This window comes from Ovis canadensis, chromosome 20, assembly GCF_042477335.2.
Source record: "Ovis canadensis isolate MfBH-ARS-UI-01 breed Bighorn chromosome 20, ARS-UI_OviCan_v2, whole genome shotgun sequence".
Taxonomy (NCBI): Eukaryota; Metazoa; Chordata; class Mammalia; order Artiodactyla; family Bovidae; genus Ovis; species Ovis canadensis.
In genome coordinates, this window is record NC_091264.1 from 25,135,875 (window position 1) to 25,158,082 (window position 22,208).

Below are 22,208 nucleotides of genomic sequence, written 5' to 3' on the forward strand. Positions count from 1 at the left end.
AAGAACTATTCTGTACTCAGCCACTCTGTTGATCACTTTCAGTACTATATTCAACAAACTACATGAGATAGCCAATACTTCATTATAAAATAGGCTTTGTGTTACATGATTTTGCCCAATACAGTCTAATGTAAGTGTTCCGAGCATGTTTAAGGTAAGCCAGGCTAGGCTATGATATTTGGTAAGCTAGGTTTACTAAATGTATTTTCAACTCACAGTATTCTCAGATTACCATGGGTTTATCCGTATGTAACCCCATCATAAGTCGAGGAAGTTCTGTACTAAATGTTTGGCAAATGAAGGAAAGGTTTAATAAATGGTTGCTTCCTTCCCAGACAACTCCATCCCGATTAAAAACTATTCCTTGACTTCATATTTTTTAAATTATTTTTGAATAAGCCACATGGCATGCAGGATCTTAGTTTCCTGACCAGGGATCAAACCCATGCCCACTGCGGTGGAAGCATGGATTCTTAACCACTGGACTGCCAGGGAAAGTCCCCACTTCATATTCTTTTGACAGTGAACTCTTCATTTTTATTAATACTAGCGTGCACTTTAAGATTATCTAGTGCACAGGTTCTAGAGGCAGACAAACAGTCTGAATCCCAGTTTGGGATCTTACTGGTTACATGATCGTCAGCAATTCACTTAACCTCTCTATACCTCTGTTTCCTTAAAGTAAGTACAGGATAATACCTACCCTCATACAGGGGGGTGTTGTGAGGACCAAATGAGGATGACATGTAAAGTGCTTTGAACACTGACAGCACATAGCAACAATCGTTAGATGTTATTATTTAGTTCAGACTTTTCTAAAACTTTTTATTGTAAACAATTGTAGGTTGACATGCAGTTGTAAAAAAGCAATGCAGAGATCCTGTGTACCCAGTTTTCCCCATCTTGCACAACTATACTACATGCCACAACTAGGATAGTGACATCAAATACAGACAAGATAAAAAATCATTTCATCAGCACTCTCTCACCTCCCATCTCTGCCTCCAACCTCCATCCTCTGATCTCTACTCATCTTTAATCCCTGGCAACAACTAACCTGTTCTCCATTTCTATAATTTTGTCACTTCAAGAATTTTACATAAATGGAATCATCAGCATGTGAAAGTTTCAGGTTTTAGTTTCATTCTCTTTTCCTCTTTATTGTTTCCTTCCTTCTGCTTATTTTGGGTATAATTTGCTCTTATTTTTCTAGCTTCTTGCAGAGGGAGCTTATATTATTAACCTGAGACTTTTTCTTTATTCTACTATATGCATTTCAGTGCTATAAATTTCCTTTTCAGCACCACTTTAGCTGTGTCCCAGAAATTTTGGTACATTTTATTTTCATTTACTTCAGTGTATTTATTTCCCTGGAAACTTCCTCTCTGACTTATGGACTGTTTACAAGTGTGTTGTTCAGTGTCCAGGGATTTGGAGACTTTCCTGTCAATTTTTTGTTCTTGAGTTCTAGTTTGATTCCACTGTGGTCAGAGAATGCACTGTTTGACTTCAATTCTTTTAAATGTCTTGAGGTTTGTTCTATAGCCCAGGATGTGGTCTGTCTTGCTGTATAGTTCCATGGGTTGTTGAAAAGAATGTGTATTCTGCTGTTACTAGTTGGAGTAGTCTATAAATGTCTCAAGTCCTATTGGCGTTGTTGATGTTTTGAATTTTACTATATCCTTGTTGATTTTCTGTCCAGTTGTTCTATCAGTTGTTGAGAGAGGAGTGGTGAGGTCTCCAGCTGTAACTGTGGATTTGTATCTGTTTGTTTCTCCATTCCAGTTACATCAGCTTTTGCTTCACATATTTTGGGGCTCTGCTGTTCGCTGCATACATATGCAAGTCTGCTCCATCTTCTTGGAAGAGCAAGCCTGTTATTATTACGTGCTGTCCTTCTCTACCTCTGGTAATTTTCTTGGCTCTGAAGTCTACTTTATGTTATTAATATAGTCAGTCCTGCTTCCCTTTAATATTTGCATGATACATCTTTCCCTTTTTGAAATTTTCAACCTAATTATTATTTTTAATGTTTCTTGCAGATGGCATATTTCTAAATATTTAGTTGATATCTTAAATGTAAATGTTGATATGTTAAGGGTTAAGCCTGCCATTTTTCTGTTTGCTCTATTTATCATCTTTTATTTTTTCTGATTTCACACATTACTTGAACATTTTATCTATAGCATTTTTGAGTGTATAGGTTTTGAAGTGGTTGTCCTAGGTATTACATTATATATACATAACTTATCACAGTCTACTAGTGTAAACATTTTACCAGTTTGAGCAAATTATAGAAAATTTACCTCCCAATATGTTTGTTTATAAAAGAATTGTTTTAAATATTTCTTCCATATGCATTTTGAACCACATCAGTGGTCTAATTTTTGCTTCAACCATTGAACATAATTTAGAAAACTTAAGAAGACAAAGAAAACTACCATATCTATCCATGTTTTCCCTTTTCCGTTGTTCTTTCTTCCTACTCGATGTTCCAAGGTACCTTCTTTTATCGTTTCCTTTCTGTTTAGAGAACTTCTTTTAGCCATTCTTTTAGGGTAGGTCTTGCTGGTGATAAATTCTCAGTTTTCCTTCATATATCTTGATTTCTCCTTCATTCTTGAAGGCTATTTTCAGAAATGCTGGGCTGGATGAAGTACAAGCTGGAATCAATATTGCCAGGAAAAATATCAATAACCTCAGATATGCAGATGACACAACTCATGGCAGAAAGCGAAGAGGAACTAAAGAACCTCTTGACGAAGGTGAAAGACAAGAATGAAAAAGCTGGCTTAAAACTCAAAATTCAAATAAAATAAGATCATAGCATCCAGTCCCATCACTTCATGGTAGATAGATGGGGAAACAATGGAAACAGTGACAGACTTTACTTTCTTGGGCTCTAAAATCACTGCAGATGGTGACTGCAGCCGTGACACTTGCTCCTTGGCAGGAAAGCTATGACAAACCTAGATAACGATTTAAAAGCAGAGACTTTACTTTGCCAACAAAGGTCCATCTAGTCAAAGCTATGGTTTTCCCAGTAGGCATGTATGGATGTGAGAGTTGGACCATATAGAAGACTTCAGTGAAGAAGAATTGATGCTTTTGAACTTTGGTGTTGGAAAAGACTCTTGAGACTGCCTAGGACTGCAAGGAGATCAAACCAGTCCATCCTAAAGGAAATCAATCCTGAATATTCATTGGAAGGACTGATGTTGAAGCTGAAGCTCCAATATCTTGGCCACCTGATGCGAAGGGCCACCTTGACGCTGGGAAAGACTGAAGGCAGGAGAGGGGATGGCAGACGACAAGATGGTTGGATGGCATCACTGACTCAATGGATATGAGTTTGAGCAGCTCTGGGAGGTGGTGAAGGACAGGGAAGTCTGGTGTGCTGCAGTCAGACACAACTGAACAACAACAACGTTTTTGGATTAATAGTTCTTTCAGCAAATGAAAGAACATTGTGCAATTTCCTTCTGGTCTCCATGGTTTCGGATAAGAAATATGCTGTCATTTAAATTATTTTCTCACTGAAGGTAAAGTGTTTCTCTCACTGCTTTCAAGATTTTTTTTCATTGTTTTTAGTTTTCAGACGTAGACTATGATTTGTCTTGGTATAGATTCCTATGGATTTATCTGGTTTTGGATTTTCCAAGGCTCTTAAAACTGTAGAAGTATATCTTTTGTCAAATTTGCAGCATTTTTAGCTATTAGTTCTTCAAGTAATTCAGTCCCATCTTTTTTCCCCTCCCTTTCTGGGATGCTTATGAGACACAAATGTTAGAGCTTCTGTTATAGTCCCACTCGTCCCTGAGATTCCATTAAATTTTTTTCAGTCTATTTTCTATTGTTCAGACTGAGTGATTTCTGTTGTTCTTTCTACAAGTTCACTGATTCTTTACTCTGTCTCTTCCATTTTGCTATCGAGTCCATTCTTTGAATTTTTAATTTTGGTTAATGTATTTTTCAGCTCTAAAATTTCTATTTGGTTCTTCTTTATATCTTCTATTTATTTTTTGAGACTTTCTATTTTTTTACTTTGTTTCAAGCATATTCATAATTGGTTGCTGAAGCATTTTTAGGATGGCTGCTTTATAATTTATACCAGATAATTCTAACACCTCTCATCTCAGTGCTGGCTTCTTTTTATTGCCTTTTTTTCATTAAAGTTGAAATGTTCTTGGTTCTTGATATGACAAGTTATTTTCAGTTCAGCTACTGACATTGCATGTACTATGCTATAAGATTCTGGATCTTACTGAAATGTTCTGTTTTAGCCATCTTATTTTGATAAAGTGCTGAGAGGGGAAGGTGTTACCTTGTTACTGCCTGGTAAGGTAGAAGTCCAGGTTCTCCTCTCAAAATCCACTGACACCTGAGGCAGTAGGGACTCTTCATTTTTACTGGGAGGAGATGGAAGTTCTGGCTCCCCACTAGGCCTCCACTGATCCCATCCTGACTGGGAGAGACAGAAATGCCTTTATTTCTCCCTGCATGGCCTCCACTGACACTGCTACAGAGGGGGTTGTCATCATTAATGCTGTGTTGTGGTCAAAGAACTGACTCTTCACTGGGCTTCCTCTGACACACCCCAGCAAGGAGTAGGAAGAGAGGCTCATTACTACCCAGCGGAGACGAACGTCTCGACTCCCTATCTGGTCTTCTCTGACAACACTCTGGGTAGCTACCTCATTACAGCTGGGTGAAGGTGGAAGTCTGGGCTCCCCACTTGGCCACCACTGGCATGAGTAAGGATAACACCACAGAGTTTTGTTTTGTTTTCTTGGTGTTTGTCTGGAGTAGAGCAGTTATTGGGTAAATGCTTTCAGAACTGCTAGTCTCTCCTAGCCGTGTGGCTATATAGAACAGACTTTTGTTGGGACTTTCTCTTTTGGCCTGCCACATTGGCATTTTGGCTTTCTGGCTTCTTTAGCACCAAATTTAAGATGTATGGGGCAAAAAGAAAACCCAAGGAACTCTCCACTGTGTTGTTGCTTGGGTCTGAGCCAGTTTGTTGTCTTCTCTCCACCTTTCAGAGCCTTTTTATATTTGGTTTGTATATAACTTTCCAATTTTTTCAGTTGTTCTTAGAAGGAATAGGGAAAAGTACATATATTCTATCTTCCTGTAAATGGAATATCTTTTCCTTTGTTATATGAAAAAGGTGATGCTCAAACAAGGAAAAAGAACATGCCAAGGCTACTTATAATTAATAGATTGCTGACTTGCTGCCTGTTATTTTGTCTTCTTCTGCAAGACTGACTTTTTAAAACATGGGTATTATATCTTCAAAAAATTTTTTTTGGTTTCTATTAAAGTACCAATTTCATTTCTCTGTACTCTGTAATTACAACTTATTAATGCTTACTATGTGACAGGCTCTGGGCTGAATGCTTTACATGCATTTTCTCACTTAATCCTTACAAGAACTCTTCAATACAAATATTATTATTCCCATTTTAAACATGAAGAAACTGAGGCCTGCAAGTAAGTCATACAATTGGTAGGAGTCAGGGCTGGGGTCAGCCCACCAGGATAGCCTGCCTTTGTAGGCTCCCAATAAGTTTTTACCTAATAAAGGATGGCTTCAGGGAAATCAGAGAAAGTTAGCTAGAGTTTGGGTTAGCTGAGAAGACAGAGAAATAAAGCTGAAATATATGACTTTAGTTCAGTTGGTGATGCTTTAGATGGTAGACTCAGAAGAAATCAAAGACACTGCCCAAAATAAGGTTAGATATTTTAATAAATCATTGATATCATCATCCATTAGCTGTGTCCTGTCATTGGAGAGGAAGGATTTTACACCTGACTCTAATGCCCACTAACCAAAAATACAGTATGTGAGCCCACGAGTGCTATTCTTGTTGAAAGAATATAAAGGAATTTTTTAAAACATGAAACCAAGAACTCTAGGCCACAGTCCCTGAGACCCTTCTCTTATTTTTAGATTTTTTTTATATAGACCATTTTCAAAGTCCTTATTGAATTTATTACAATATTGCTTTTGTTTCAGGTTTTGGTTTTTTGACCACGAGGCATGCAGGATCCTAGCTCTCTCACCACGGATTGAACTCGCACCTCCTGCATTGGAAGGTGAAGTCCTAACCACTGGACTACCAGGGAAGTCCTATTTGGACCCTTCTTTAGTCTTATAATATTAGAGATTGAGGAGAATGTTGAGTATCTTATCCTAAACCAGGGGTGGTAGATTTCTGGGGGGGGAGAAGTTTTGTCACTGAGGAGTCAGGCTATCCATACGTCCCATAAGTTTTGGGAAAAAAAAAGAAAATCACTTAAGTTCCAGATATATCACAATGGGTAACAGAAGCAATTCAAGGAAAGGGTTCATGTCCAGCCCCTTTTATTTATTTGTTTTTCCTTCAGGGATTCAGAGACTCAGGACCTACCTGAATAATCCCAGTTAGCAAAGTTACAGATGCCACCGAACTCAAGGATCTGTTATAGTTCTCATAGAAGGTTATGTTAGAAAAGTCATCCTGGATGAAAGTTCCCAGTAATAAGTGGCCACTGTTGAATGGCTCTGTCCTCAGGACATTGATTGTCAGAGCACTCACAAGGAAGAATGTACCTATGAAAGAAAACGGTTAGGCAGAAGGTGAGGTTTTAAGTCCAGGTAAACTGACAGATGTTGACAAAAGCAAAGCGTGGTCTCATACACTGTCCTCGAACTGATCAACTTTTCTTATCTGAAAGTGGCCACTGAGCAGTAAGAAAGAGCAGGGAAAAGCTCTCTGTTTCACATACGGTAACCAACTCCGAAATTTTACATCTTTTTGGCCTAGGTAACAACCTCTTTGTATCAATGGGCATATGGAGTAGGAAGAGAGAGAAACTGGAAATGTATATTTCCAGCTCAGCTACTGTGCCTGTTCTTAGAAGCGGTGAAAAATGAGATGGTGGAAAAAGGATCAGGAAACAAAGCTAATCGATAATAAGAAAAACAATACCTAAACACTTAAGAAGGATGTAATAGGTGCAAAATGACATGGAGCTAAACCTGTATCGAACAAAATTTTATTTACTTCTCATATCAACATGAATGCAGGAGGCAAAGGCAAATTTTACCTTTAAATTACCTAACAGAAGCAAAACTCTAGTAGCCCTTGTTATCAGTATTTGGAAGCGACTGTAATGCGCTCTGAGAACTTGGAGTGATTGGAATAAAATAGCTGTTTTAGTGTTTAAATGTAAAATCAACAGATACTAAATTTTAGTAAAGGTGTAGAATAGTGTCCTTAAAAAGGCACAGGAGCATGCCACAGAATGGGATGGAAACTGGACTGAATACACAAACACATCTGGAGAAAACAGTGTGCTAGTCAGAATGGTCAGCATTGGTTGCCTGGTCAGTTGTTCAGTGTGGAAGCTCAGAAAAAGGCACTTGACTCATGAACGTTGGCGATGCCCTTCTGAGACTGTCAGGGCATTGTGTGGTTTGATTTCTATACACGCTCACCTAGGGGAAGTAATTGTGCTGATCACAGGACTTTCAGTTGGGTCTGGTCTCTGCAACAGTCATTTCGAATTATAAATTAGTAGATGGTCGTTTGACTCAGGGAAGAAAAGAGCTTACCCTGTGGGTTTCAGTGTTTTGATTACTATGAGAATATTTTCTCAATGTAAATTAATAATTTGATATGATTATTATAAATCAGGTTCATGGAGTATGGTTATTATGGGTTCAGCTGAAAAGTGGATCCATTCTAGGAGTTTTGGCAAAATCATTTCTGGATCTTCTCGGTCGAGGATAATCAGATTCCAAAGTGTGGAAATTTCAACAAGGAAGATGCCTCTTGTCTTTTCATTCCTTTAATAACTTATGGGCCTGTTTGTCTGGTGGGGATATTAATAATAGCATGAAAGTGTTCAGTTTCTAAAATCTGAACAATAACCCTGTGAATAAAATATCACTGTGACTGATTCATGTCGATGTATGGCAAAAACCACCACAATATTGTAAAGTAATTAGCCTCCAATTAAAATAAATAGATTATAAAAAAAGAATATACATCTTCTGCCTCTTTCCTTTATCTGTTAAACATAACTTTAACTTGAGTTCCTTAGCAATAAGCAAATAATCGAGATGGAGACTTCATATACTCCTGTGATTTTAGCACTGAACTCACCAATGGACATTTGATGACATGATCCAAAAATTCCATAAATTACTGAAGCACAGAAAGCTGCATAAGAGACATTGAGAGGAGGAATCAGATGCCTTGCCAGCAAACCAAGCATCAGGACTGAAAAGCAAGATAATTTAAGTAAGCAAAGGTAGCCTGGCTTTTTAAAGTCACCTGAAATAAAAACTGTAAAGAATGTTTAAAATAAAAATACCCCATGTGCACAGCTGAATATGGTAACAGTATCCTTTGGCATACAGCCCTTAATTAGTACTTTTTATGATCTGCTTTGATTTCTAGCTTCTCTTCCCATTTTATCACGTTTTTACACTTCAATTCTAAATCATAGGCTTAAACACCTTTCATGTGAATCATGGAAAGCAAACATCAAAGCAATAAGACCTTTAATCTCAACAGCTCAGAAGCAGACCATTCTCACCCTCAGTCTAGTATAAGAAGGCCCTAGGGATCCTCCAGGGTTGGAGATAAAGCTAGATGGCAAAGCAAGAATTGTCACACTTAACTGACTTGACCCCGAGTTGCTATGTGTTGTCTTTCTTTCATATGCCAGTCACTCCAGCATCTTCCTTCAGCTCCTTCTTCAGTACTTAATTTCTTTTTTAAGAAGCACCATGAGATTTTGGAAATTTTGAGGCAAATGGACTGACCTACATGGTGTCATCCTTTGATGTCTCAAGTCCACAACTCCTGCCCTGAGCAACTCTCTTCAATTTACATCACACCAGTGTGCTCATCAGAAATCAATTATGAGTCTACTGAGCCAAATTTATTGTCTGAAACAAGCAAGGCTTTTTTAATGGAAAAGTTTAAACCTACACAGAAACAGAGTATAATGAACCCCCAAGCACCCATCACCCACTTCAACGATGGTCAACTCATGGCCAATCTTGTTTCATCAATGTCTTCATTCCTCTCCCATCCCATAATTATTTTGAGGCAAATCCAAAACATTAAGTCATTTCATCTGTAGATATTTTCAGTATATATGTTTTAGAAAAAGGCCCTCTTTTAAGTACAATACCATCATCACACCTAAGAAACTAATAATGGTTCTTTACCATTATCAAACATCCAATATTCAAATTTCCCTGATTTCTCAAATATAGTTGTACTTGTAGACCACCTGTAAGATGATCTACAGTGACTAATTGGTACTCATGTCCTTGAGTGAGTTTCACCCCTTGAGTGTGAAATAACTTACTTCTTTTTTAAAAATTTATTTATTTTAATGAGGTTAATTACTTTACAATATTGTAGTGGTTTTTGCCATACATTGACATGAATCAGCCATGGGTATACATGTGTTCCCCATCCTGAACCCTTCTCCCACTTCCCTCCCCATGCCATCCCATCCCTCAGGGTCATCCCAGTGCACCAGCCCTGAGCACCCTGTCTCATGCATCAAACCTGGACTGGCGATCTATTTCACATATGATAATATACATGATTCAATGCTATTCTCTCAAATCATTCCACCCTCGACTTCTCCCACAGTGTCCAAAAGTCTGTTCTTTACATGTGTCTCTTTTTCTGTCTCACATACAGGGTCATTGTTACCATCTTTCTAAATCCCATATATATGTGTTAATATACTGTATTGGTGTTTTCCTTTCTGACTTACTTTGCTCTGTATAATAGGCTCCAGTTTCATCCACCTCATTAGAACTGATTCAAAAGGATTCTTCTTAATAGCTGAGTAATATTTCATTGTGTATATGTACTACAGCTTTCTTATCCATTCATCTGCCGATGGACATTTAGGTTGCTTCCACGTCCTGGCTATTTGAAACAGTGCTGCGATGAGCATTGGGATACACGTGTCTCTTTCAATTCTGGTTTCCTCGGTGTGTATGCCCAGCAGTGGGATTGCTGGGTCATATGGGAATAACTTACTTCCATTAATAATAAATAGGCTACAACAAAAATGACAAGATGTCACTTTGGGGATTGGGTTGTTAGAAGACTGTGTTTTCTGTCTTTATTGCTCTCTGGCTCTCTTTCTCTCTTTCATTCAGGTCACCAGCTGCCAAAGTTGACTTCAAGCGTGTGTTCCCTATGCAGTCAGAGTATCTTGAGCTTAGAAGGCTCCATGCTTGGCTTAATGCTCTACTCGGATCATCTTAAAATACTGGATAGTTTTTGAACTAGGGAATCTGCATTTGCATCTCGCACTGGGCCTCACACATCCGTTGTTCCTGCCAGAGGCGATGTTGTGAGGATACCCAAGCAGCCGTACAGAGGCCGATATGGTGGAAAACCCAAACCTGCCAGCAAACATGAGTAGCCTGGAAGCTGATCCGCAGCCTCAGCAGAGCCTTGAGATGAATGACAGTTTGACTGCAACCTTATGAGAGACCTTGAGCCAGAGGTATGGCAGGTTTGGGGTGATCTTTAAAAAAAAGTTATTTGCTATTACATGTTGTATCTTCTTTTGTGGTTGTTATACTTTTTTTTTTTAACATACTTTGTGTTTCCATCAAATGAAGTCCTCACATTAGTTGATCCATCTCTTGAGTCTTTTGTAATTTATGGTTCCCCTTCCACATTTTTTCCCTAAGCAAGTCTCTATTGACTGCAAGTAACAGAAAACCAGTTCAAATCAGCTTGAGCAAAATAGGAAAAAATTTTTTGGCTGAACAGCACAGTTTGCTGGATCTTAGTTCTCTGACCTGAGCTGGACCCGAGGCTCATGGCATTGAAAACACTGAGTCCTAACCACTGGACCACCAGGGAATTTCCAAAATAGGAAATATATTAAAAGAGGACAAAGGTCAGTTGGACCTCATCAGAGGCTGGAAGCAGAACTAAATAGCCATCAGGATTCAGGCAGCTGCTTCCCCATTCTCTTTGTCTACAGCTTTATAGTCTCCTGTTTTGTTCCCAGTTTGGGGGCCTCTATGAACAAGACTTCTATGTATATTCTTGTACATGACTCTAGGAGCATAAGTGGATAAATTCCCTCAAGATGATACACCCTGAAGCATAACTGATGGGGCATTTAATATATATATATATATATATTATAGATTTAAGTCCTTTGTTGGGTATTCTATGGTTTGCTTTTCAATCTTCATTGTGTATTCTTTTTTTTTTTTTAATTTTGGCTGCACTGGGTCTTCATTGCAGCCCCACAACTTATAGGATCTTAGTTCCCCAACCAGGGATCAAACCCACATCCCCTGCATTGGAAGGTGGATTCTTAACCACTGGACTACCAAGGAAGTCCCCATCATGTCTCTGAATAAACAGAAGTTCTTAAGCCTTATTTAATTCAACTTTGCAGTTATTTCTTTTTAGGCTAATGCTTTTTGTGCCTTGTTTAAGAAACATTTTCTACCTCAAGTCCATAAAGATATTCTCCTCTATTATTCAAAAAAGGCTTTATAGTTTTGTCTTTCATATTTGGGTCTTTAATCTATCAGGAACAGATTTTTGTGTATGGGTGAGGTAGGGGTCTAAAAAATTGGTTTCATATAAATATTCAATTTATATGAAATATTTTGTTTCACATCATTTTAAAAAAGCCTGTTTCTATAGTGACACATCTGATACAAACCACGCAATGTATACATGTGTAACTCTTCTGTTCCGCTGCCCTAATTGTCCATTTCTATAACACCACAGTGTTTAATTACTTTTTTTAGTAATTAGTAATATTTTGCAATAAATTTAATAATCCCCATTTTATTGTGAAATATATACATAGAAAGTACATTAAAATAGATGCTGAGTTTAATACATATCTATGAAACAAACACTGATGTTATCACCTACTCAGATCTTTCATTACAACCCCATCCCTACCCACAGAAGTATTCATTATTTTGACTTTTGTGATAATAACTTCTTTGCTTTTCTTTATAGTTTTACCACTACTGTACAAATCCCTAAACAATATAGTTCAGTTTGTCCCACTGCTGAAGTTTATATTAGTGGAATTATAATGCATATAATTTTTATTTCTGCTTCTTTTTCTCATTATTATGTATAGAAGCATCTTCCAGGTTGTCATGAGTTGCTTGCGAGAGCTCCTGTTCCTTCTTCTGTGGATTCCAACATATGTATATATGAATGCTTATTTATTCATTCTACTTTTGATGGACATCATCTTAAACATTCTTACTTTATATTCATTCTTGATAGCTGGAGATGCAAATCCTCCTATGGCATACTTTAAGAGAACTTACATGTTCTTAGAAAATGTTATCTTTCAATTAATTTAGGCTTTTATTAATATTTCTCAGTAAAGTTGTACATTAATAATTTCTCTATAGAGGTCTTGCACATCATTTCTTAGTTTCATTGCAACTTACTTCATATTCACTATGCTTTGGTGAATCATATTTAAATTTTTTTCCACATTTCATTTCTTGCAGGTATGAAAGAATAAAATTGATTTTTATTTACACATCTTGTACCCAGCAACCTTGACAAAATCTTATTAATTATATCAATTTATCTGTAGATTCTTTTGAATTCTCTACATTAAAATAAATTATCTATGAATGATGAAGTTTTATTTCTTTGTAATTGCTATGTAATTTTTTACCCTTTATCTTGCTTGAATACACTGCCTCTGAATTCAGTATAATGTTGAAAAGCCCTGTTTACTCTTCTTAAGGCAATTTTTTTCAAATTTAATTTTATCTGTGGCTGCACTGGGTCTTCATGCTGCCCATGGGCTTTCTCTAGTTGGTGTGTGGGCTCCTCACTGTGGTGGCTTCTCCAGTTGTGGAGTCCGGGCTCTAGGTCCACGGGCTTCATTAGTTGTGGCACACAGGCTTAGCTGCCCCGTGGCACATGGGATCTTCCAGGACCAGGGACTGAACCCCTTGTCCCCTGCTTTGCAGGCAGACTCTCAACCACAGGACCACAGGGAAGCCCACCCTATTTACTCTTTACAACCAACATGTGGTGTGAAGACTGAGTCTTTTGAAATGTAGGGTTTCCAATAACTCACCAATACAGGGAAGGTAAGAGAATTTCTTGGCAACAGTCTGAGAGCTAAATTGTCTAAGTCTTAGTTAAGGTTAGACTGTGCAGAAATAGAGGGAAACCAAATCTCTAAACTTTCCAAAACCTTAAAAATTTTTAAAATTTTGAACTAAGTTTAGACTTATAGAAAAGCTACAAAGATAATAGCATATTTCCATATAATGGGAAAGGAGTACATCAAGACTGTATATGGTTATCATGTGAAATGCTGGGCTAGATGAATCAAGATTGCCGGGAAAAATATCAACAACCTCAGATATGCAGGTGACATCACTTTAATGGCAGAAAGCAAAGAGGAATTAAAGAGCCTCTTGATGAAGGTAAAAGACGAGAGTGAAAAAGCTGGCTTAGTACTCAACATTCATAAAATGAAGATCATAGCATTTGGTCCCAACACTTCATGGCAAATAGATGAGGAGAAAGTGGAAACAGTGACAGATTTTATTTTCTTGGGCTCCAAAATCACTGCAGATGGTGACTGCAGCCATGAAATTAAAAAACACTTGCTCCTTGGAAGAAAAGCTATGACAAACCTAGAGAGTGTATCGGAGAAGGCAGTGGCACCCCACTCCAGTACTCTTGCCTGGAAAATCCCATGGATGGAGGAGTCTGGAAGGCTGCAGTCCATGGGGTCGCTGAGGGTTGGACACGACTGAGTGACTTCACTTTCACTTTTCACTTTCACGCATTGGAGAAGGAAACGGCAACCCACTCCAGTGTTCTTGCCAGGAGAATCCCAGGGACGGGGGAGCCTGGTGGGCTGCTGTCTATGGGGTCGCACAGAGTCAGACACGACTGAAGTGACTTAGCAGCAGAGAGTGTATTAAAAAGCAGAGACATCATTTTGCTGACAAAGGTCCGTCTAGTCAAAGCTATGATTTTTCCAGTAGTCATGTATGGATGTGACAGCTGGACCATAAAGAAAGCTGAGCGCCGAAGAATTGATGCTTTGGGACTGTGGTGTTGGAGAAGACTCTTGAGAGTCCTTTGGACAGCGAAGAGATCAAACCAGTCAATTCTAAAGGAAATCAATCCTGAATATTCATTGGAAAGACTGATGCTGAAGCTGAAGTTCCAATACTTTGACCACCTGATGTGAAGAGCCAACTCATTGGAAAAGACCCTGATGCTGGGAAAGATTGAGGGCAAGAGAAGAAGGGGGCAACAAAGGATAAGATGGTTGGATGGCATCATCGACTCAGTGGACATGAGTTTGAGAGAACTCTGGGAGATGGTGAAGGACTGGTGTGCTGCAGTCCATGGGGTTGCAAAGAGTCAGACACGACTGAGCAACTGAATAACAACAATATATGCCTTACCTGCTGCTGCTGCTGCTAAGTCACCTCAGTCGTGTCCGACTCTGTGCTAGATCCCTCTAATGTGAATACTGTACATAATCATAGTATAATTGTTTACATCAGGAAATTAACATTAGAAAATAACTATTAATAAATACTTTACTTCAATTTCAACAGCTTTCCCCCTAATTTCCCTTTTCTGTTTCATAATTCCATCCAGAGTTCCCTATTTTGTTTAGCTGTTATTTCTCCTTAATGCTAATATCTGTTATTAGTTCCTCAGTTGTTACTTGTCTTTCTTGATTTTGTCACTTTGGAAGAGTATTGAGCTACTTTGCTAAATGCCCTTCAGTTTGGGGTTGAGCTTCCCTGGTAGCTAGGCTGATAAAGAATCTGCCTGAAATTTTGGAGACCTGGGTTTGGTCCCTGGGTTGGGAAGATCTCCTGGAGGAGGCCATGGCAACCCTCTCCAGGATTCTTTCCTGGAGAATCCCTATGAACAGAGGAGCCTGGTGGGCTACAGTCCATGGGGTCCCAAAGAGTCGGGCACGACTGAGAGACTAAGCACAGCACAGGCTCCTCATGATCACACCAAGGCTAAATGCTTCGGATGCGAATACTACAGAAATGACATTATGTCCTTCTTAGTGCATTGTATCACAGAATTCATGATCTCCAAATGTCTTACTGTTGGTGATGACAGTACTGATCACTGGGTGAAGGTGGCTGCTCCCAGGTTCTCTATTGTAAGAGAAGGAGGAGTTAATAACTATCTTGAGGAGGATATTTGGAACTATACAAGTCCTGGTTTCCCTGGTGGCTCAGATGGTAAAGAAGCTGCCTGTAATGCGGGAGACCTGCATTTGATCCCTGGGTTGGGAAAATCCCCTGGAGAAAGAAATGGCAACCACTCTGGTATCCTGCCTGGAGAATCCCATGGACGGAGAAGCCTGGAGGGCTACAGTCCATGGTGTCGCACAGAGTCTGACACAACCAAGTGACTGACCCTTTCACTTTTCAAGTTCTGTTACACAGTTTGCCAACTTTTACCCACTGACTTTAACCTCTCTTAGTGGATCTTGTCTCCAACAGTATTACTGTAGTCTTTTACTAATGGTGATTTTCTATTTTCTTTTACATGGATAAATTGGGTTCTACTGTAAGGAAGAGCTAGCATGTTTCAAATAAGGTTTTCACTGTGCAGTATTTTTTAAAGATTTTTAAAAATCTTGACTGAATTTGTTCCAATATTGCTTCTGTTTCATGTTTAGATTTTTTTGGCAGTAAGGTATGGGGATCTTAGCTCCCCAACCAGGGATTGAACTCACACTCTCTGCATTGCAAGGTGATGTCTTAACCACTGGATGGCCAGGGAAGTCCCACTGTGCAGTACTTTTGTTTCGTTTGAAGAAAATTATTGTCTAGTCCTACTTATTTAAATGCAAGTAAAACTTTCAAATTGTTTATACTACAAATTATTTCATTATTCATACTACTTAAAATAACATACAGTCCCTTAGTCAGCAAGAGTTGCTTGGATTTACTCATTCATACAGTTATATAATCATTATTCAACAAATACCTTGAATACCAATTATGTGCCAAATACTGTACTAGATGTTAGGTATAGTTATACACCCTGATGTTACTCTTATTTTGGTACAAAATTATACTGATGACTTGGAAATTTAGCAGAGAAATGTCCTCAAACCTTGACCATAATCTTTGATAAGTGGGGTTCAGTAGTAGACTCACAGGTCAAGCTATAAGAGTTCAGGTCTCTCTTTCCAGAACCACAGGAATGCTCTAGAGATGTTCTGATACTTTTCTGGAAGTGAATACACTTATACAAATGGGCCATTTTGGTTTGTATCTACCATATGGAAATTAAAATAAACAAAACAAAAAACCTAGTTACTTAGTTGGCTGCACCGAGTCTTAGTTTCAACACCTGGGATCTTTAGCTGTGGCATGTGGAATCTAGTGCTCTGACCAGGGATCAAACCTGGGCTCCCTGAACTGGTGGTCTTAGCCACTGGACTACCAGTGAAGTCCCTGCCACATGGAAATTAATGTAATCCTTAGTCTCCAAAATTTACAAATAGCTCGTGATGCTTAACAGCATCAAAACAAACAACCCACTTAAAAAATGAGCAGAAGACCTAAATAGACATTTCTCCAAAGAACTACTGAAGTTCATACACCCCAGACCTCATACTCCACAACAAGGGAAGCTTGAGCAGTGCAAGCAGAGAGCAGCCCCACTCACCACAACTAGAGAAAGCCCACGCACAGCGAGGAAGGCCCAGTGCAGCCCCAAACAGATGAGTAAACAAGTAATGTTTAGTAAATGACTATAATCAAAGAAATCTTCCTTAGAGGAATGTACTATAATATCCATTATACATAAGAAAAGAAATAGATCCACAAAAATATGGCTATCCGATCTTTGACAAAAGTGCAAAAACAATTCAGTCGACAGTAGTTTTTAAAGATGCAACAAAAAATAAAAATCTTGATCTAAACTTCACATCTGACATAAAATCTTGATCTAAACTAAAAACTTCACATCTTACAAAAGTCTTGATCTAAACTTCACATCTTACATAATGATTAACTCAAAACAGATCAGTTCTAAAAGTAAACCGTAAAATAAAAGATTTTGAGGAGAAAACATAGAAGAAAATCTTTGTGACCTAATGTGATTAAGTGAAGAGTTTTTGTATATGACAGGAAAAACTCAATTCATAAACAGAAAAAAAAATGAACATCATCAAAATTAAAAGCCTTTGCTCTGTCAAATATATTGTCAAGAGAATGAAAAGATAAGCTACAGACTGAGAGAAAATATTTGAAAATCATATATCTAACAAAGGACTTATTCTCAGAATATAAAAAGAATTCTCAAAAACTAACAATAAGAAAAAAAAATCCAGTTAAAAGATGAGCAAAAAACTTGAATAGGCACCTTGGCAAAGGGGATCTGAGGACAGCAAATAAGAACATGAAAAGATGTTCAAGTTCATTAGCCGTTAGAGAAACGCAAATTACAACCAAAATGAAGGACTCTCCTGGTGGTACAGTGGATAAGTAGCTACCTGCCGTTGCAGGGGACCCGGGTTTGATCCCTGTCTGGGAAGATTCTCATGCTGTGGGCAACTAAGCCCATGCGCCACAACTACTGAAGCCCACGCATCGTACAGCCTGTGCTTTGCAACAAGAGAAGTCACTGCTATGAGGAGCCCGCCCACTGCAACTACAGAGCAGGCCCCACTCACTGTAACTAAGGAAAGTCCATGCACAGCAACAAAGACCCAGCACAGCCAAAAATAATTAATTAGTTTAAAAATCTTTACTCTTAAAAAAAAAAAATTGGCTGCATTGGGCCTTAGTTGTGTTGTGCAGGCTCAGTAGTTGGAGCGTGTGGGCTTAGTCACTCCATGGCATATGGGATCCTGATCAGGGATTGAACCCATAATCCCTGCATTGCAAGGTAGATTCTTAACCACTGAACCACCAGGGAAGTCCCTAAAAAAACCTTTAAATAAAAAAAGGTGCAAGGGATCTCTCTGTTTTTTGTTTTTTTACAAATTAATATGAATCTATAGTTACCTCAAAACAGAAAGTTTAATTTAAAGATAGTGACAATATCAAGTGCTAACAAGGGTGTGGAGGAACTAGAATTCTCATATATTGCTGGTGGGAATATAAAATGGTAGGTTCAGCCACTCTGCATAAACAGTTTGGCAGTTTCTTGTAAAGTTAAACATATACTTCCCATATAACCAATAATATCACTCCTGGGGTATTTACCTTGGAGAAATGACAATTATGTTCACACAAAAACCTGTACATGAGTGTTCACAGCAACTCTGTGATGGACCCAAACTGGAAACAAAATGTCCATCAATAAATGAATGGATAAATCAACTGTGATATAGTCATATAATGGAATATTGCGCTTCAACAAAAAGGAATAAACTATTGATGCATATAGCAGTTTGCATTGATTTTATGATGCTGAATTAAAGATATCATCCTTCAGAAGTTATATATTATATGAGTCCATGAATATGACATTTTGAAAAAGACAGAGCTATGGTGATGGAGACGAGATCAGTGGTTGCCACGGGTCAGAGGTTAGCAGACAATGTGACTAAGAAGTGATGGCACAAGAGAGCTTGGGGGCTGATGGAACTGCTATGTAGCCTGGTTGTGGCAGTGGTTATACAAATTTATACCTGTGTTTTAATTCATAGAACTATAAGAAATAAGTAAATTTTACTGTAAGATAATTATTTTAAAGGGATCCCTTTTCCCCACTAACAGCCCTTTTGCCAGAGTTGGATTGGACAGAGGAGCCTGATGGGCTACAATCCATAGGTTTCCAAAGAGCTGGACATGCAACTTAGCATTCACTGAGTAAAGCGTTAACACTAAATCCTTTCGCTGATAAAGCTGATCTTGGGTTAGCTTTCTAGCTGTTTCTTTGGAAACCTGATAATGGTGGAATGTCAGCTGTGTCACCAAGCAATACTAGTCATGGTAAAAAGGACCTGATTAGTATATTCTAGCTGGACCAAGGGTGAATGAAAGATTAGTATCTGGTGGGAAGCCCTAACTTTGAGCTTCTCAGAGCACAATGACAGTTGCAACTGGACATGTCACTATGGGACCCCTGGAGGCATCAGCTATGGGAATTAGAAGAGATGGTGGTTCCTACTTGGGAAACAGGACTTCTAAAGCCCAGATAGCTCCCCTGCCTATCTATGTGATCTTGTCTTATATCTGAACTGCTACTTGTAAGATCAAAGAGCGGCCCCTGGACTGCTGTGTGTGACTTGCTAAAGACAAGCTAGCATGCTGGGTTTCTTATTATTCACCTTTCTAAGTAAAATCAACGCCCAGTGAGATCTATCTATCGGAGTCCTGTGAGTATGAAATGACTAGTTAAGGAAAAAATGACTGTGAGCAGGCATTACAAGAATTCAGGGTTCTAAACTAAACTGAGACATTTGGAACCACCCTCGAAGAGTTAGAAATTTGGCAGGTAAGGAAACAACTGGTAATGATGTGAATGGAAATCACTTTTTTTTTTTTTTCCTATTTATCTAGCACAAGTAACTTGTTTACTCCGGATAAGTGATATACTGTCTGTAGGTGAAAAGCCCTTGTATCTTTCTTACCTTGGGGAATTTGCACAAGGCCAACACTTATACCAGCAAGTAAGTCTCCAAGAAGCCAATCCTTGAATCGATAGAAACACATCCACTCTAGGAAGGGAAACACGGTAAGCAGGCATCTTTGGAACTTGTACCATGAGCATCTGCGAGAAAGAACAGACTTAAGTCCTCCGAAGAAAAAGTCCACAGGGCCAAGAAAAGCCACACCAAATACTTTCTTCTTCCCACACAACAGAGTTTTTGGTCAATACTGCTGACATTTGGACATACTGGACTGGCTAAGTCTTTGTTGTGAGGCTGTCCTGTGCACTGTAGGATGTCTGGCAACATCTCTGGTCTGTATCCATCCATTAGATGCCACCAGCATCCCCTGCCCTAGTCTTAATAACCAAAAATGTCTCCAGGCACTGCCAAATATTCCCTGGGGGACAGTATCACCTCCAGTTGAGGATCAGTGCCATACATGATAAGAACTAAGGCTTCTAGGGGCTTCCCTGGTGGCACAGTAGTAAAGAATCTGCCTGCCAATGCAGGAAACATGGGTTCGATTTCTGGGTCAAGAATATCCCCTGGAGAAGAAAATGGCAACCTACTCCAGTATCCTTCCCTGGGAAATCCCATGGACAGAGGAACCTGGGGGGCAACAGTCCACTGGGTCACAAAAGAGCCAGACATGATTTAGCGACTAAACAACAACGAAAGCCTTGTAAGTCCAGTATGCAAATCAGGTGTGCAGTTTAAAGAATGTTTGAAGAAAAGTCAAGCTACCAAAATTTACCAGTAGAAAAATTGATTTTTATGGCTTTCTCTTGGTAAGGACAGTTTTCTGAGATGTGATCCTGGTGGGTGGCAGGGAATTAACACATTCATATCATTCCTGTATACTAAAATTTTTACCAAGCATTAAATCGATAGGACTTTGACCTGTAATAAAGAATCTGCCAGTAATGCACGTGCAAGAGACTCAGGTTTGATCCCTGGGTTGGAAAGATCCCCCAGAGAAGGGAATGGCAACCCACTCCAGTATTCTTACCTGGAGAATTCCATGGACAGAGGAGCCTGTCAGGCTACGGTCCACAAGGTCGCAAAGAGTCAGACATGACTGAGCAACTATCACTTTCACTTTCAGGTAGAAATTTATGGAAAATATATAATATAGAGTCTTGTGCTTATGGCATTAGCCATAGAAAGAAAAGGCAATACAATAAGGCCTTATTATCTTTTAGCTCAGTGGAAAACAACTAGAGGGCATTTTGTTTCCCAAGGGACACCTGGTAATGTCTGGAGACATTTTTGATGATCACAACTGGCATCTAGTGGATAGAGGCCAGGGATCAAACATCCCACAGTGTACAGGACAGCCCTCCATAAGAAATGATTTTATGGTCCAAAATGTCAACGATCCTGAGATTAAGAAAACCTACTCTAACCTTTAGATCATCCAAAACAGCAGAATCACTGTAAATCAATCAATCAGTTAATCAGTCAATCCATCAGTAAAACTAATATAGTTTTACATTGCTTTTTGCTATTTATATCTCAGGATGGGCTGAAAACAAAGAGTATGGAGATTTTTCATGTATGAGCTATAGCTGAATAACTGGGATTTGATCATAGCAACAAACGTAACCTTAGTGTATGCAAGGCTAAAATGTGTGCTCAGAAAAGAAGAAATTTCAACATGCTTGTCTCTCACAACGACGAGCATTACTGTCCCATAAGGAAGTTAAGGTCAAATAAGTGTAAATGTCTTTGCCAAGGTCACAGTAATAAGTGTGGGCAGAACTGGGGCTAGAAACCAGGTCTCCTGATTTTTAGATCAGTGTTCTATCCACTCTGCTACCACTACAGTTCCTATTGACAGTGGTCAAATGCAAGACCATAGGTTTTCAGAGAATGTGCATTAGTAGGTGCTGTCCCGCCCAACTCTTTGGGACCCCATGGACTGTAGCCTGCCAGGCTGCTCTGTCTATGGGGTTCTCCAGGCAAGAATACTGGAGTGGGTTGCCATTTCCTACTACAGGGGATCTTCCTGACCCAGGGGTCAAACCTGTGTCTCTTGCACCTCCTGCACTGGCAGGCAGATTCTTTACCACTGCGCCACCTGGAAAAAGCCCCTGGAAAGAATCCCGTGTTGTGATTCTTATGAGAACCCCTGGGTGTTAGGCGGGTGTAGAGAGTGTGCTCTCTCCGATTATGGCCCTCTCTGTGGGTGGCGGGGGAGCAGACCACGGCACTGGGACAATTTGTTTCGTATCTTGTCCAGCGTTCCTTCCTTTCCATGTGCCACTTGACTGAAGACCCGCCATCCTAGGGAGATCATCAGAACTCTTTAGCATGCCAGAAAAATAAAATGGACTTGGAATAATGGGACCTAAGATGGATGGGAATCAAGGAAGGAACTGGAGGAACAGAAATTGAAGTTGGTGGAGGAAGAGTATGAGCACTTCAACACAAATCTAGGTCTTAGTTAAGGCATCTTAAAAGTGAGGGATGTGAGAGCTGGTGTGAAAGCACAAGGGAGCACTCTAAAAGAAAGAGAGTATTCAGTTGCTAAGCAA

At 39.1% G+C, this 22,208-nt stretch overlaps 1 protein-coding gene across 33 annotated transcripts in view; it reads right to left on the reverse strand.

Annotated features, from left to right (window-relative positions):
* Positions 1-22,208, reverse strand: part of SLC26A8 (solute carrier family 26 member 8) — an 83,184-nt gene that overhangs the window by 47,448 nt on the left and 13,528 nt on the right. For 8 of the 33 annotated variants that reach the window (XM_069564197.1, XM_069564188.1, XM_069564201.1 and 5 more), the window contains 3 exons: positions 19,651-19,790; positions 8,154-8,270; positions 6,414-6,595 (listed from right to left, as the gene is read on the reverse strand). In XM_069564197.1, the coding sequence (XP_069420298.1) occupies positions 6,414-6,595; positions 8,154-8,270; positions 19,651-19,790 (439 nt within the window). Of the gene's footprint in view, positions 1-4,324; positions 4,466-6,413; positions 6,596-8,153; positions 8,271-19,650; positions 19,791-22,208 lie in introns of all 33 variants that reach the window. The other 25 variants (XM_069564189.1, XM_069564185.1, XM_069564187.1 and 22 more) reach the window with 8 other exon arrangements.